The sequence below is a fragment of the Parus major genome, chromosome 5 (assembly GCF_001522545.3).
Source record: "Parus major isolate Abel chromosome 5, Parus_major1.1, whole genome shotgun sequence".
Classification (NCBI taxonomy): domain Eukaryota; kingdom Metazoa; phylum Chordata; class Aves; order Passeriformes; family Paridae; genus Parus; species Parus major.
In genome coordinates this window covers 10501607-10517433 of record NC_031774.1, presented here as the reverse complement: position 1 = coordinate 10517433, position 15827 = coordinate 10501607, and the positions used below count along the sequence as shown (strand labels likewise).

The 15827-nt window shown below is 38.0% G+C and overlaps 1 protein-coding gene across 1 annotated transcript in view; it reads left to right on the top strand.

The window, feature by feature from the left end:
* Positions 1–14794: 14794 nt before the first annotated feature.
* The window catches only part of SLC17A6 (solute carrier family 17 member 6), a 32391-nt gene continuing 31358 nt past the window's right edge, over positions 14795–15827 (top strand). The window contains exon 1 of the mRNA XM_015631716.2: positions 14795–14885. Coding sequence (XP_015487202.1) covers positions 14800–14885 — 86 coding nt within the window. The 5' untranslated portion in view covers positions 14795–14799. The remainder of the gene's footprint in view (positions 14886–15827) is intronic.

The window sequence follows — 15827 nt, the reverse complement described above, 5'->3', positions numbered from 1 at the left end:
AGGGTGGTCACAACAATTCTTGCCTTGGCATCCTTAAAAAGGAGTAGCTAAATTAAATCTGGTTTTAAATAATCAGTTGTCTTAACACAACACTTACATGATTCAGATGCAACTCAGGAAGGGTTTTTTTTAAGGAAATACTGAGAAATCTGCTGGGAGATGATGAGTAGGATGTGAAATTCAGCAGCCATATCAATTTTTGGAAGATGCAATATGCACATTCCCTTGCAATAATTAGTGACTATGCTTTCTCAGTCAGAAATGAGTCAGTCTGAACCATTTGATAAGGGTAGGATTTTTTTGAATTTTTTTTTTAACTATTCTTTTCAACTCCTCAACAAGCCAGTGCTGTTAGCTTGCCAAAAACATTTGTATTTAAATCACTGACTGACCTTGCTTGGCCCTTGGGTGTTCAAAGCATCCAACACTATTCAGCATTTCAGTTTTGGTACTGAAATATGCAGAGGCCATAGTAACTGCTTCTGTCATCAGGGGGCATTAAATAAATGAGCCTTGTTATGTTGGCCTTTTCTTAACCAGAGTTGGTTTGAAACCCTTGATGTTGTAGGTCTCTCTGGCCCACACCATCTTTGGCAATGAAAAGTTGCAGAGGTAGAAAAATTGTGGCGCATACAGCTCCTAGATCCTTGCATCTCATATGCTGGTGGCTTTTATTTATTTTTCTCAGCTAGTGCTTGTTGAAATGTAATACAAATAGTGCTGGAATGTTCCAGCACTGGATGCTCAATAGCTCTTTTAATAGGTTTTTCAAAAAGGAATAAAAGTACACCAGAGAGAAGGTTTTAGCAGGGAAAACTGATAGGAAGGCAAGATTCCCTGCCATCTTACATCTTCACAACAGGTAGTTTTGTTGTCAGTTTATCTCAAATAAACATATCTGCTGACAGTAGCCCATAACTAGTGCCAGCAAATAGTAATGCTGCAGGTAAGCCTATTCTCTGGTGGTGGCATCTATATATTATTCTTCAGCTAAAATTCTGTCTCCATCTATTCCAATGTAAAGTGTACTGTTATTTTCAGATGTGGCCAAGATTTCAACACCTCTGTAATAAGAATCCAGTTAAAAACCCAAACATATGAAATAGGTAGGCAAAGAGGTTTATATACAGTTCACCATATAATAGTAATCTGTTAATTTTAAGGTATCAAGAGTTCATGCTGTTCTAAGCAAGCCACCAGTGCATTGTAATCAAGAGGGATTCTCTGCTTTCCCCTTTCACATAGGATTCCTTGCCTCTGTTTCAATGACAGCTTTTTAAATTCCTCAGAAGAAGTACAGTAGCAAAGTCAGTAGTAGAGGCAGTAGCAAAAAAGTCTCATATTTTGAATAAGGGAGAATAATCCTGTGTGTTTCATGGTAAGCAATAAGTATTTTTCCTTGGGTTTTTGTTTGCATTTAGGTGGAAATAGCAAATAATTCTGTGGCTGCAACCCGCCTGTCACAATGACTCATGTTTTAATTAAAAGATACCACAGTATATTGAGTCACCAGGTACCAACATCCAACTTTTTCATCAACTGAAAGTACTCTCTGTGGGACTGGTAAAAAGATGATGATCTAGCTAATGGGGTCACTGCTGTGATTAGAGCTGAGGGAGGTGACATGGGTAGAGGAAATCAAAGCAGATAAAGAGCCTGCTTCATACTTTTGCTATAAATTCAGAGTGCTGGGGTTATGTGCTGAACATGAGGAGGGAACTGAAAATAGAAAGGAACTATGAAGTCTTTATTAATTACTTAATCTTCAGAACGAGGAAGGTGAATAAATATAAGTGTGAGGTCTTATGAACTGGAGAAGACAGAAAAGCTGAGGCATCAGATGGGCTTGAAGCCCTAACTAGTAGAGAAATTTTTAATATTGAGGTATGTAGAAGAAACCTTTAATTGTAAATGTTAGTCTGTCAGCAGGTCTCCCCAGCCTAGGAGAGGGGACCCAGTATTATTAGTAGTTAGGAACTGGAAGGGGGCATCCAAGAGGTTGATTAAGTTGAGAACAGAAAAGCAGGATTTTCTTTGCTTTTGCAGCTGGAAGAAATTACCTGCAAAGAAATCCTTTGGAGTGTTTGCTTCATTTTCAATGCTGGACAAACTCTGCTTCAAATGTCTACCCAGAGTAACAAGACACCTCACAGCTGCACAGAGAAGCCCCCCTCTCTCCTGTGCACACACCATTCATCCTTGATTGTCACATATCTGTCATTGCAGGGACTGAGCTCATTCCTGGGCACAAAGACAGTCACAGGAGCAAGGCTTTTCCATAGACTTCAGGTATCTGATGAGGATGGGGCAAATGCTAAGCAAGGGAATTTCAGTTTTTGTTGTGAGAAAAAATACAACTTCCTACAAGGCTACATTGGGGAGCTTCTTCATTCTGCAATACATGCCAATTATTTGGTGTATATTTGGCACAGAAATGCACAAAATTCACAGTCATTCTGAAACTTTACAATTAAGGCTCTAACCTGACAAAGGGTGGATCCTGTTTAGCATTAAAAGAATGTTCTGATAGAACATTGTCTTTGGACATTATGCTCCATGTCACATTTTAAAGCATGCTGGAGCAGCAGCTTGGCCTGGAGGTGAAGCTGAAAGGGCTGACTGAAATGGCCATCCCAAAGCAGTAGATAAGAATTTCTCTGTTGATTTTTTTTTTTTTTTTGATCAGACCACAGTGATTTGTCAGTGAAATGTCAAACATCTAAATTAATAAAGACAATCCCACCATAAATCTGTTGTCAGAATGGGCAATGATGGTGCAGGCAATCACAAGATGCTCATGTTAAGTATAAGGCAGAGAGGAAACATCTGTCAAAGTGACATTATATTTAATGGCTCTGCATTTGGATGAAAAACAGGCAGATTTTGGTGGAAGTGCAGGTGGCATCGTGGACACTGTTCACAGGACACTCCTTCCAGGGACTTTTTCTTCATCCCATCTATGGGGCTGACTGAACATCTGTTATTAGGATTTCTTCCTTCCCTCCTCCCTTCAGGGGAAATGCTGGAATGTAGAGCAGGATTTTCTCTTGCAGCCTGGTCTTAGCTGAAACCTTTCCTTTATGATTGCCATTGCAGCCAGCTCCACTGCGTCTTTTGAGATGTTTTTTGCAAGAGCACCGTATTTCTTACTCCAGTAACACCTGTTTTGTCACAAGTGGCAGTTGTGAATCACTATCTGGGCCTGATACACCTTGAGGCTGTTAGACAGTGGTGGGTGATGATTTGTCTCCCCAGGTAGGACAACCCCTACCCTGACTCATCTCTTCCAATAATGGAACATCTATTTAACAACATTTTGTAACAACATCTAAAACAACAACTATTCCATCATGTTACATAATCCATAGCAAGGCCACATCATCTTCTTAAGGTAGGATATTATCATACATGTAGGAGACATACTCGGGACTCCTTTTGGGCAGCTACAAGAATCATGGAAAATAGCTTCAAGACTGCAGTAGTCAACTTCCAACCCTGAATATTCTGTTCTTTCAAATGAAACAAGGTAGGAAATGAACAAAGCTGGCAGCAAAACTAAAAGTTTGACAAAAAATTATGCTTTCAGATTTTTTTAAAAATTATTCTCTGCTAAGATTTATTTCTTTATTTTATAGCTTTAATACATCCCCAGAAATATTAAAGATCCCAGTAAAAGAGTTAGACATTTTGACCCACCATTTTTGCAAATTAAATCATTCCCTCAATTTTATTTCCTGGTTGTTAACAAAACTTTCCTAAAGTAGAATTTTTCATTAAAAACAAACATTTGTATCAACAGATTTTTAACTGAAAAAGCTTTAAATAATGGAAAAATTCTAAATGGTTATTAAATGTGTCTGGGGAATATTTTAAAATATTAAGAATGGAAGTTTTAATTCTTTTTTGTTATCTTCACAGGCAAAAAGTTTACTACTTCTTGCAGTTCTCAGTCTTTCATCTTGTTCTTCCAGACTGAGTTACCAGATACCATACTCAAGTTGCACGTCAGATACCTACGTGTATGTGTGTTTTTGTGTAACTGTACCATCAGACAGATAACATTGTGAACACTGTCATAATGAATAGAATAGAATAGAATAGAATAGAACCTACTCATATTACCTGGAGAATTAGACTAATTAATAAATAAAAATCCTGAGAAGTATCAGGTATTTGAATATTATCAAGAAGAAAAAGTTACTGCTTATGCTCAGTCTTCCCTCCTGATGCACAAAGAATTTCTGAACCTGATTTGTCTACTAACAAAAAAATGGAGTTACACTTTGGTCAAATATTTATTAAGGGTATTAGAATTGGAGCCCAATGTTTAGCAATATTATCAACTGTTAAGAATTACTTTAATTTTGAACATTATGTTGTCCTATTTATGTCCCTATAACCTTTTGTGAAATAACAAGGAATATAATAAGAAAAAGCACGGAGAAGAAGATGATACAGCTGACGTGTACATCTGGCATCCCACTCGTGCTGAGAAAGGGACATTCCTTCAAATGCAGGGATCTGTAAACTGCTTATTTTCCTACTGCAGGGAAATGGGTTAGATGAAGCATGGAGCATTTTGAAAAAGCAGTAATATATATGTGAAACAGAAATTGCCTTCGGCTCCCTCAAAAAAGTTTAGTGAGGGTCTCCTCTCAGGCTGCCTGTGGTATGTGGTATGAGAAAGGAATTTCAGAACATGAATAATTTGTGCCAAAATGCCAGCACTCATGAGAAAGTCCTGTTGTATTTAAAGTTATATTCCTTGATATTGGGTTCACTAAGAGAAACTTGGGCTGGTTTGTTATACTGCCTGATCACCTCTGTGCCTCAAACAGATTTAAGGGAGGATCCTCCTCCCTCTTTCCCTCACTGGTCATATTTTTCATGTCCCTCAGGCTTTGTGACTGGTCACCCATACTTTCAGTGAAGAAGGATTAATGAGTATCATTTTGAAATCTATTAGAAGTGTTGGAGAGTACAGGGAAGCTTTTGAAAGATAAGCAATCGATTTATGAAGCCTTTTGGAGAGCACTACGCAAGGTACAAGATCTGAGTGAAGGAAAGATGCTCACATAGATAGGGAAAGCATGTGCTGGGTGAAGCACTTAGGTGCAGTGTTAACCAGCTGCCAAAGTACCTCTCAATTATTTATGATGTGTCCTGATGACAGAGCACACACTAATCTGAAAGTGATTAATATTCTTGTCATAAATGAAAAGAAATGGACAACCTGCTAAGGAAATTTGTCTGTGAAAGCAGAAGACCATCTCAATGCACCAAGAGTGACTCAGTAACATGAGACTGATATAATGCATGGATTCAGTGGAGATTTCTATTTAAGATAAGATTCCTCCAGGGAAAGCTGTTTTCATAAGCCAGTGGGGCTTATGAAAAAATAAGTAAAAAATAGTAAAAAATAATTTGCAAGTGAAGAGGACATGACTGACAGAATGTATTTTTAGGGACTACTTAATTTCCAGCCATTCAGTTTGAGGATATGTATTTTCAGAGCTTTAATTACTATATGATAATTCCTAGCCAAAAGCCAAAAAATATGAAGCAAATTGTTGTAAAGGCACTAAATCTAGCCTTTGTAATGCTTCTGATGTGTTCAGCACTTCAGAAGCCAGAACACATCCACAAAAAAAAGGGAATATATGACATCATGGTAGGTGTAAGTTGTGGTTGAATTGGTAGTCTCAGATCAATTACTAGACAGATCAAAACAAAACAAAACTAGGGAGAACTAGTACTGAAAAGTCAGTCTATCATGATAAGGAGAAAAAAAATGATGTGTACAAAAAACCATTCAGATCATTGTAACAAAATACAGGTTCTTTGTTCTGGAAATAGCAACAGTGATTTTACTGGAATTATGCATAAAGTAAGACATACAGTGTGGAAACCCAGGAAAATATTAAGTGCGAGAACAAGAAAACAATTAAATTTAACAACTTAGGTGTTGCAGACATTAATTACCTGGATTCAGCCTCCAGGGTGTGAGCTCTGGACATCTGGCAAACAGCAAAAAACTGTGCTTGCAACCTCCCTTTTCTCACATGTTTATTTGTCTCTCAGTCTTGATCTTTGCTTGGCTGTAGTATGATGGACATTTTTCATGCATAAAGCAGGCTTAATGTCTAAGAAATACCTCAACAGGGCTTCAGAAGAAACAAATGGTAAGACAATTTTTTGAGAAACTGCCATGACTTCTGAAAGGAGAGCATACAGGATGTGAAAATTATATGGAATCTTTCTCAGCTGGCAGAATGCCATGGGCACATTTAAATTATTTCCACACAGATGGGCAAATCTTGAATTCCTTTCTGAATATTATTAAGAGATATGCCTCTTGCTCTGCAAGGTAGGAATACAGTAAAAGGAGACTTTGGCACTTGTCTCTTTCCTCCTTCCAGCTGTTATTTTTCTAATAGATTGAGAAGTTTCTGTACCACTAAAACAGAATAAATAGCATTGTCTTATAAGAGCTTTCTTTCTGCACTTTAGTATTTGGCTTTGGCAAACAGAGTGGGATCCCTAGATCATACACTACAGCATACAGAGACGGCACTAATGGTAATACTGATCACTTCTCACAGCACACAGGGATAGCACTAGTGTATACCGATCACTTCTCCAGCTCTGGAAAGAAAAAAAAAAGCCAGTGAAGAATTGTCCATAAAAGAGTGCCCTTTAGGTAGAAAAGGGAAGCAACCAGCAAATCTTTGCTCCAAGAGGAGTCAGAAAATGACTCAAATACAGACTGAGTTGTAATAATCAGATGTAATTCAGTACAAGTCCATGGTAAAGGCCCAGCAGATGTCAACTATTTAGATGAGGGCCGTTGGAAAGAAAACCAAAAGACAGAAATGCTTGTCCTGGCTTTCAGGATGAAAACACCAGCTTAAGAGACAGACAAGGAAATCCTGAGCCTGGTAAGGAAAGAAGGTTCAACACAAGTCTTTTAAACTGTTTCAACTTCCAAGTCTTGCTAATAGGCCACTAAATGAGTAATCAAAATTCTCCTCCCCCATAGAGGAAACACTAGAATAGCTAAATACATCAGAACTGGTCACACAGAGACTGAGTCACTCAAAAATCAACAGACTCCTTCCAGGGGAATCAGTTAGCTGGTCTATCAGATCTGTGATGATTTATTTGTAATAAACAATACAAAAAAATAGATGTAAAATATTTACACTTAAACACCAGATTATAAAGTGAAATGTGTATGAAATCTGAGCTCAATGCTGACATTTAGAAAAGGTGTCTGAATCAAGAACTTGATATTTTTAGTTGCATTTAGAGATCACAGGTATTTTTAAATAGATAGGTTGAGTACTTTGGCCTGAAGTAATCTTTCTATATGACATCCTAATCTTCCCACCTCCTCTGTGGAACACAATGGCAACCACCACTGAGGTCATTAGCAGTGCCTGAAAATAAAGCAGATATTTTCCTGTCAATTTATGTGCTGCTCTAATATTTCTGAGGGAGAAAGAACATCTTATGTATTCCATATATCAACAAGAATAGCATTTCTGTCTTTTAATTCCCTTAAAATCGTTTACACTCTTTGGTTTTCCTTCGCAAGAACAAGAACACTTGGAATTTTCTACCTTCAAACCCATGGCCATGTTCTCCTAAGAAGACATCTAGTACTTCTGAAGTATTCATTAAAGTGGCAAGACCTTGTGGTTTAGAGAAGGCATACACATTGTCCTTCACAATAACAACAATATCAAAGATAGTTTTTGCTATTAATGAAACATGAGATCAACACAACCAACAGCATCTAACACTGATGGGTTGAGTCCTATTTTATAACAAAATGAGACTTACACTTCTTTTTTGTGAGTGTGTTCATTTCCTTTCATAATCACTTTTGAAGCCATTTTGGTCCCATTTGGCAGAAACATAAATGTGCCAGAATTATGAGTTCCCTACAATTTTAAAGAAAATAATTTACCAAAGGTAGTGTTATAAAGGAAATAAAAGAGGCACAGTAAGGAAGAAGGATAAGGCATGTTAATGACATGACAGAAACTAAGTATGCTGATGGGAAAGCACTGAAGAATATGCGGGAGAGGACATGAGTTCTCATAGATCCTGACCAGGGCCTGATGTAAGGAAAGGACAGTAGAATACCAGGATTACTGAGGACCGGAAGCTTCAGGGTGTCAGGTGAACTCATTGACGGCTGGGCTCAATTACCTTAGAGGTCTTTTCCAGCCTTAATGAATCTATGATTCTGTTTCTGTGCTCACAGAACAAGCAATATTTAATCTTATATTATGAATACAATGATTATATATTATTGAATAAAATATTTTTATTAAAATATTGGTCATTTGAAGACATGCTAGCATTGTTAACTTGGGTTAGTGTTATCTGATGCAGATGCAAATGTATGACATAAGAAACCTGCACAGGTTTCATATTCTTCTAGTTTGGATCCATATTGGAGACAATGCTTTTATGCTAATTCCAAGAAAATTCAAGAGAATAAATGAATTATTCAGTCTTGAATTTGTGTGATGGTTGTCAGCTTGTCAAGAAACAAAACCAAAGAAGAAAATATGGGATGAATGAAAGTGTCCCTCAGATTTCTTTCTTGGGAAAACATGACAATTACTTTCTATGGACTTGTCTAACCCCAAACAACTAAACACATACTTCCTCCTTATGTACTTTTTGCTACAATGAACTCTATTCATTGTCTCAATATCCTTCTACAGAGAAAAATTATGGCTTAGCACGTGAAAATATGCAAGTGTCCACTAGTAAATTATATTTGTAGATATAGATTCTAATTACAGTTATATCTATGTCTTTCTCCTTAATGAAACAACTTTATACATTCTTCCTACATATATTTTTCCTAAGCAGCATTTACTGTATTTTGTACTAGTTTAGTCTATTGAAAAACCAATACTTATCCTAAAGAATAATAATCCCAAAAAACTGAGGCACATTAAAATTGAGTGACGAATTTAGGTTGTAGTATCAGTCTCAGACCCAACACAGTGGTCCAGAACCTGCTCTACCAACTCAGATGTCAGTTTGCTGTTGTACTAGGCACAATTGTTTTCCAAATATCTATTATGTGTTTTCTTGGGTTGTTTTCCCCCACCAGGAATAGTTTCCTGATCAAATGATGTTACTTTTGATATGTCTTTAAGTGTTCTTCTAGCAAATGAAAGCATATAGTAGATTTAAGCATTTAGTAGATTTAAGCATTGTTCAGATCAGTGCAACTTGTGATCTGAATCAATGGAAATTCAACCCCAAACTTTTTTTAATACATTTTAAAATAATGTAGACAAGTCAACAGAAAATAAAGGACTACTGCAGCCTTATAAAATCTGCTTCTGATTTTCTAATTCTTGCAATAGATGGTCGCCACAATACAGTCTCCGATTTCTACATTTCTCACGAGGTTTCTCAGGCAGTGAAAAGAGACCTGACTGTCACTAATACCAAACTGACTCTTGCATAAAACACTCTTCTAAGCTGTTAAAAAATCCAGTGATGGTCATCCTGGAATAATAATGTAATGACAGATTAAAGATATTAATCATCATAGTAATAAAATATAGGAAAATGTGCCGCAATCACAAACCTTTGGCTAAATTTTGTTATGGATAACTGCATCCCACTCACCAAGTGTTGCATAGTTGTCTTGGATACTGAGAGAATTGTTACTGTGTCTGAGCCCCAGAGGTAGGTGCATTTCTGTCTGTGTAACATGACAGATGGCTTCCAGTCCTTTGGGATCCTTTGCATGTAACTCATGGAACAGTACTGGAATTCAAAGGAACAGATGTTCCTGAAACATGTGGGAAGAATATAAGCATCTCCATTTACTTTTAAGATAAATGTATTCAATGCTGTTAAATTTCTCCACAGATATACCAGAAAAAAAGAATAAAATGAATATAGTTGCTTTCATGTTTTAAAAGGCATTTCCCATTGGGTGGATTTTTATTAATTTTTTGGGATTTTTTTTGAACAATCTATCTGCTAGTACTAAAAATTAACTAAATTTTAGACAGAAAAGGGAGGATAGAGGAAATAAATAAGTTTTTTTGTAACATAACAGAAAAATTTCCAGCCATGGAGTAGTCCTATATAGTAACTACAAATAAACTAGTATTTTTTTTTTCCCCTGGTGAAATCTGCAATACCAATAGAACATAAAAATTTACTGCAATTCTAATTATTTATCTAGTCCTTTTACCACTGGAGGGCTGAAGGAAGAGCTTCAACATGAACTGGATTATCTGATGATTAGGTAGTATTAGAAGGGACACTAAGAATTTACATGCTTAGAAACAAGATATTCCTAAACAAAAAAACAAACAGACAAAAAACCAAAACCCTGGAGTTTTGTAGCATATCTTTAGAATATTTCATCATCCCTGTTAGTGCAGAGATCCCTGAGCAAATTATCTCTACATTGGTTTAAAACCAGAAACTGCTCCGAAATATGAGTGTTCAACTCCTGTACTCTATCATGTTTCATTTCTTTTGCCTTTTAGACTACTGGCAAAGCAATGTAATAACATTGTAGAAACTGAATGAGGGCATCTGAAAGAGTAGTCCTATTTGCAAGCACTAAGCTGCCATATATAAAACTTAGCTGAAGCAGTGGAAAAGCTACTCAACATTGCTTGACAGAGTCCACAGCCGCTTTTATATTGCCTCTGTGGCCAGCTTCCTGCTAGATTTTTCTATTTGTCCCTGTGATCGTGGCCCAAAGTTCTGGATTTCTATTTCCAAAATGCACAATCTGGTTGAGAGGGACCATGTGAATGTGTAACTTCTGCCCAGGCACATCATTCTTTAGCATATTTCAGTCCAAGCATGTTCTATTTCAGACACAAAATAAGAAAGATAATTGTGTTGTTGTGGAAATACAAAGCCAAGATTTGACCCAACAGTTCAACTTCTGCCATGTTTGTTGTATGACATAAATCACCAATCTGGCCCACAGTTCAGAAAATTAAAGTACCACTCAAGATGTAAACATCACAGATTTTGAGAAAGCAGGAAGAAATTCCATGAGTATTGCATCACATTACAGCTATTCCTTTTGACACCATTGTGTAATACACTTCTCAACAGGACATAATAACCACATTGTGCTCATAACCTAGGTCTAGAGCTATAGGCACAGCCCATTCTATAAAATACAGGTTTAGACATTGATGGAAAGGCCTCCAAAAGGCAAAATTATCTAAAATGTGTTGTCAATCAAACTTCACATAGTTTTAACTTGGATTCAGGAATCTTTATAGCTTGGCATGCAAAATCCAACATAGACACATCTTTAATATATCAGTGCATGGACACTACATCTAAATCCTCAAATCCGCAGTTTTTCAAGGGACTTGTCCAGCAGGGAATTGTCTCCCTGAAAACTCAGCTTCTGAGCTTGCTGACATAGTTTTCTAAGACTTACCCAGGACAGTAACTGTAAACATAGAGATAGGTATACATTCCTTCTGCTACACGTCTTGTGATGGACATCTCTCATGACCAGTGCAGTGGGAAAGTGTTATCCTGACCATCCAATCCCTGGCCATGGTCAGAAACCTAGAAATCCTGGGAGGAAAAATAAACTCTTGCTTCCTTTCACCACACCTCGACCTGTGTCCATGTGATCTATTCATCTTCAGCGGCAACAATGAATCATCATGACTCTGGTGACTAAGACAAAAGCCCACCAAACTTATTCAGGAAGTGATCTTTGCAAATGTTCAGGGAGAATGAGAAAATTCCTGGTTTAAAACAATCTTTTCATCACATTTTTCTGCCTCTTAAGTCAAGGTTTGGCACAAGATTTTATTTCAATATCTTCTTTTAATGATTTAAATTTTTTCAATAAACAGTTGACTAAAAAAGGGTTTACAAAGCTGCTTTCAGAAAACTTTCTTTCTGGTGGCCTGGCAAGCATGATGATTATTTTGGCACTGCTGTATGATTTTGCAGTTCCATAGTCCCAAAGAAGGTAGAAAATTGCTTTGTTCTTCAAGTGAATCAAATTCCATTTGATTTAGTGGACAGCTACCATAGAAAGGAGTAATAATTAGATCATGCTTCATAATTTTTTAGGTATGTTTATGCTACCCTCAGTACCAGAAGTCTGTATTACACACAGCAGTTTAATGGCATAACTAAGATCTTAAACACATATTTTTTTTTTCCTGAAGATGACACTGTGTTATTGAGAGCAGTATTCTGTCACTTTTCAGTAAACAGGAATAATAAAATGTCTTTGTATGAATGATTATATGAAGTTAAAGTAATACATATATTTTTATTTTTCAAAATGGATCATAAAATGTATGTTCACTTATAAATTCTACTCATATGACACTTGAGAAAGAGAAAATTCATTTTGCTGTGAGACAACAGCAAGAATAAGGTCAAAAATAGAATTTAAATAATTACTATTTTTAAATCACCTGATCTTGTTCAGGACGTGACTCAGTAATATCTGAATTTATCATCTGATGGACATAAAATTTCTATTTCAGATAGCTACAGCAGCAGACCCTAGTCACTATAGGACTTTACTGTATCAGGGTTGCTTGCTATTTTGCATATTTTATGCAATTAAGGACTATGTATTTCTCCTCTACTAAGGGAAACAACGAGGAATCTGGACTTTTCTTCTCCATTTTGGTGTGATATGGTAAATTTTTTATCTTTCCCAAATCAATCATCATTTATTTATTAAATGCTATTGTTTTGCTAGTAATTATTGCTGCTACTAAATAGCCATAGCATCATAGCCATGCCAGTGCTGAGCTTTCTAAAAAAAAGGGCCAGAGCTCCTTGCACAGCAAAAATAAACAAAGTACCCTTGCCCGGCAGGCTTTACAGCCTCAAATTCCTCAGATTCCAGCTCGGTAAAGGACTCAGTACCTTTCTGAAAGGCTTGAATTACAGAATCCAATCCTATTAATGCATCCCTGCAAAACAATATTCTGTTCCTGCTGCCACTCAGAAAAACCTATTAATATAGGTTTCCTTTGAACATCTGCAATGGCACAGTGGAGCCATGGTACACTGGGAAGACATGCTTATGTAACTGTGCAGCTTTTCCTCTTCTGGGAAAAATTCTTTCAGGATTTTAATGGTAGTGACAATGCTGCAAACCACATCCAATAGCTACTGTGAGGTAGAAATCAGGGCTGTGTTATGATGCTAATTAGCAACATTTCAATTACATATGTTTTATTTATAATTTACTTTCTACTCTAGTACATTGTAGTTCTTTTACAATTTTGTAAGGAAATATTGAAATTCTACATGGATCAGTCATTATGGGAATTTCAATATTAAAATAATTGGTCTTGTATAAATGTGCATTGGTGCTGTAAAACTTCATTAACCCTCCAGCAGAGGGCAACATCTGAAAGAAATATTTCAATAAATCCAGAGAGCAGTTGCTTTTAGGATATTGCAACTACAACATATGTTTTCATCAGGGAATCTTCCTTTGAAAATACGGTTTGCATTAGGTTATCAACTGGGCAAGTGAAAGAGCTTAATAATATTAGAATGACTTGTTTAAAACACAAGCTATAATTTTTTTTTAGTAGCACATTGCAGAAATATTAATATTAAATCTAAGAGAAATATAATCGTTATGACTTAGAAAGAAATACCGATTTTTGCATCTTCAATTTTCTTCAAAGAGATAAAAGTTTATTCTTATTAGATTCTGAAAGGAAAAATAATTTTCTTCAGAGTATGCTCAGTTCATTCCAGTGCTGTAAATACCACAAATCAAGGTTGAATGTTACAGTGGCCTACTCAGAGGCATGAAAATAGAGGACAAAAAAAAATATGGAAAATATTAAATGTTTTAGAGAAAGTAGTCACTAATGGATTCCTAACATGATCTAAAATAAGCTGTGTGAGTAAATTTGTATATAGAGGTAAATATACCTTTGTAACGGGTGTTATCTGTTTATAGCATTACAGCAGCATTATTGCGGCTGTGCCCGGTTTGCCCGGGAGCGGGACTGGCTGCACGAAGGCCACGGCCTTTCCGCACACAGCGCTATACGAGGAGCAGCGGCGCTCGTCCGGGGCGCGGCGGGAGCGGCGGGGCCAAGGTGCGGGCGGGGGCGCAGCGCTGGTCGTGGTGCTGAAGGGACGAAGCGCCTGGGGAGCGGAGCCGCGGCCGCGCCAGGGGCAGCGCTGCTCGGGAGGGAGCACGGGAGGGGACAGCGGGTACACCGCGGCTCCACGCCGCCCGTGGGTTCGGCGGCTCCGGGAATTTGGCAGTGTCTGCCCAGGGCGGCAAGCGCACCCCGCCCCCGCCAGCGCTGCAGCCGGGGACACGCAGAGCCGCCACTGACTCGAAACGCTCCCGCACGGAGATCTCCGTCCCCTCCCTGCCGGGCATGGCTCTGCCTCCGCCCGCCACTGCTGAACCCTGCGAGGCCGAGGAGAGTTTCTGACCGTGACTGGCAACTCCGTGGTGCCGGGAACCCCGGGGTCTGCCTGCAGCGCGCTCCGACGCCCCTCTCGCTGCCGCACACAGGCGCTCTCCCTCGCCCTCGCCCCCCCCCCCTTCCCCCGACTCCGCACGCCGTCTCCACCTCACTCACACACACACGCGCGCACTCTTCCTCTCATTCTCCCTTCATCCGTAGGTGCACCGATAGCCATTGAATGAGGACGAAAAGTTAAGAGATTAAATCATTATGAACCACCGTTGCTCGTAGCAGTACCGTATCCAGTGCAGAGCATTATCCAGCGAGCATCCCCTCAGGAATGGAGTCGGTAAAACAAAGGATTTTGACTCCCGGCAAGGAAGGATTGAAGAATTTTGCTGGAAAATCGCTTGGCCAGCTCTACAGGTAAGACCGATATCTCTTACAGGATTTTAATTCTCCCCCAAAATTGGAAGCTTTTCTTAAGTGTCCATTGCTGCAGGAGGTAGAATGCTTTGGGGAGGTAGCGGTGGCAGGGTTGGGAGCTGTTCTGATTCTGCTGGATATAATCTAGATCCTGGAAACTAGTGCTGAAGCTGCTCAATATGGCACCCTCGTAACTTCTCTATCTGATTCGTAGATGGTGTCAGTAAAGATGTAGTAAAAGATCACCCCACCTTTCTTCCAAAAAAACAGGATCCCATCTTGAAATCATAATCAGGAGAGAGCAGAAACCTGTATTTTTGTTCCATCATAATTTTGCAATGTCCTCACAGGATCTTGCCCTCTGGCCTTAATAGTTATTAAATATATATATATATATATTATATTATATACTATATAGAATATATATATATATTCTGTTTTTGATTAGTCTTGTCCTTTGTGTAATTCATCATCAGATGAAAGTAAACATGGAGATGTATAAATAATTGATATCCAAACGATTTTTTCCCTACTGAAGCTGAAACATATAGAGGAATGTGTTTAATTATTCATCCATATGCCTTTAGAAGCATCTGATTGTTCTATAAATGATATACCACTGCAATTGCTAAACTCAAAAGCATCACTCCTGTATATTTCTGTGTGTAAAGAATATTTCTGTCACCGTAGAGCCCTGTGCACACAGATAAATAAACTCAGATTTTTGCATACCTAAGAAGTGCAGGCACTAAAATTCACACATCATTCTCCATCCAATCTGGTGATTTTAGTGACCTCCACAACGTTTGAGAATAATATGTGAAATTCCAATAAATTTTCGATTGTACCTTCTGCTAGAAATTACCCCGAATTATTTGGTCTGGTTTGGGGTGTTTTGTTAGTTTGGATTGGGTTTTGGTTGTCTGTGTGTGTGTGTGTGTT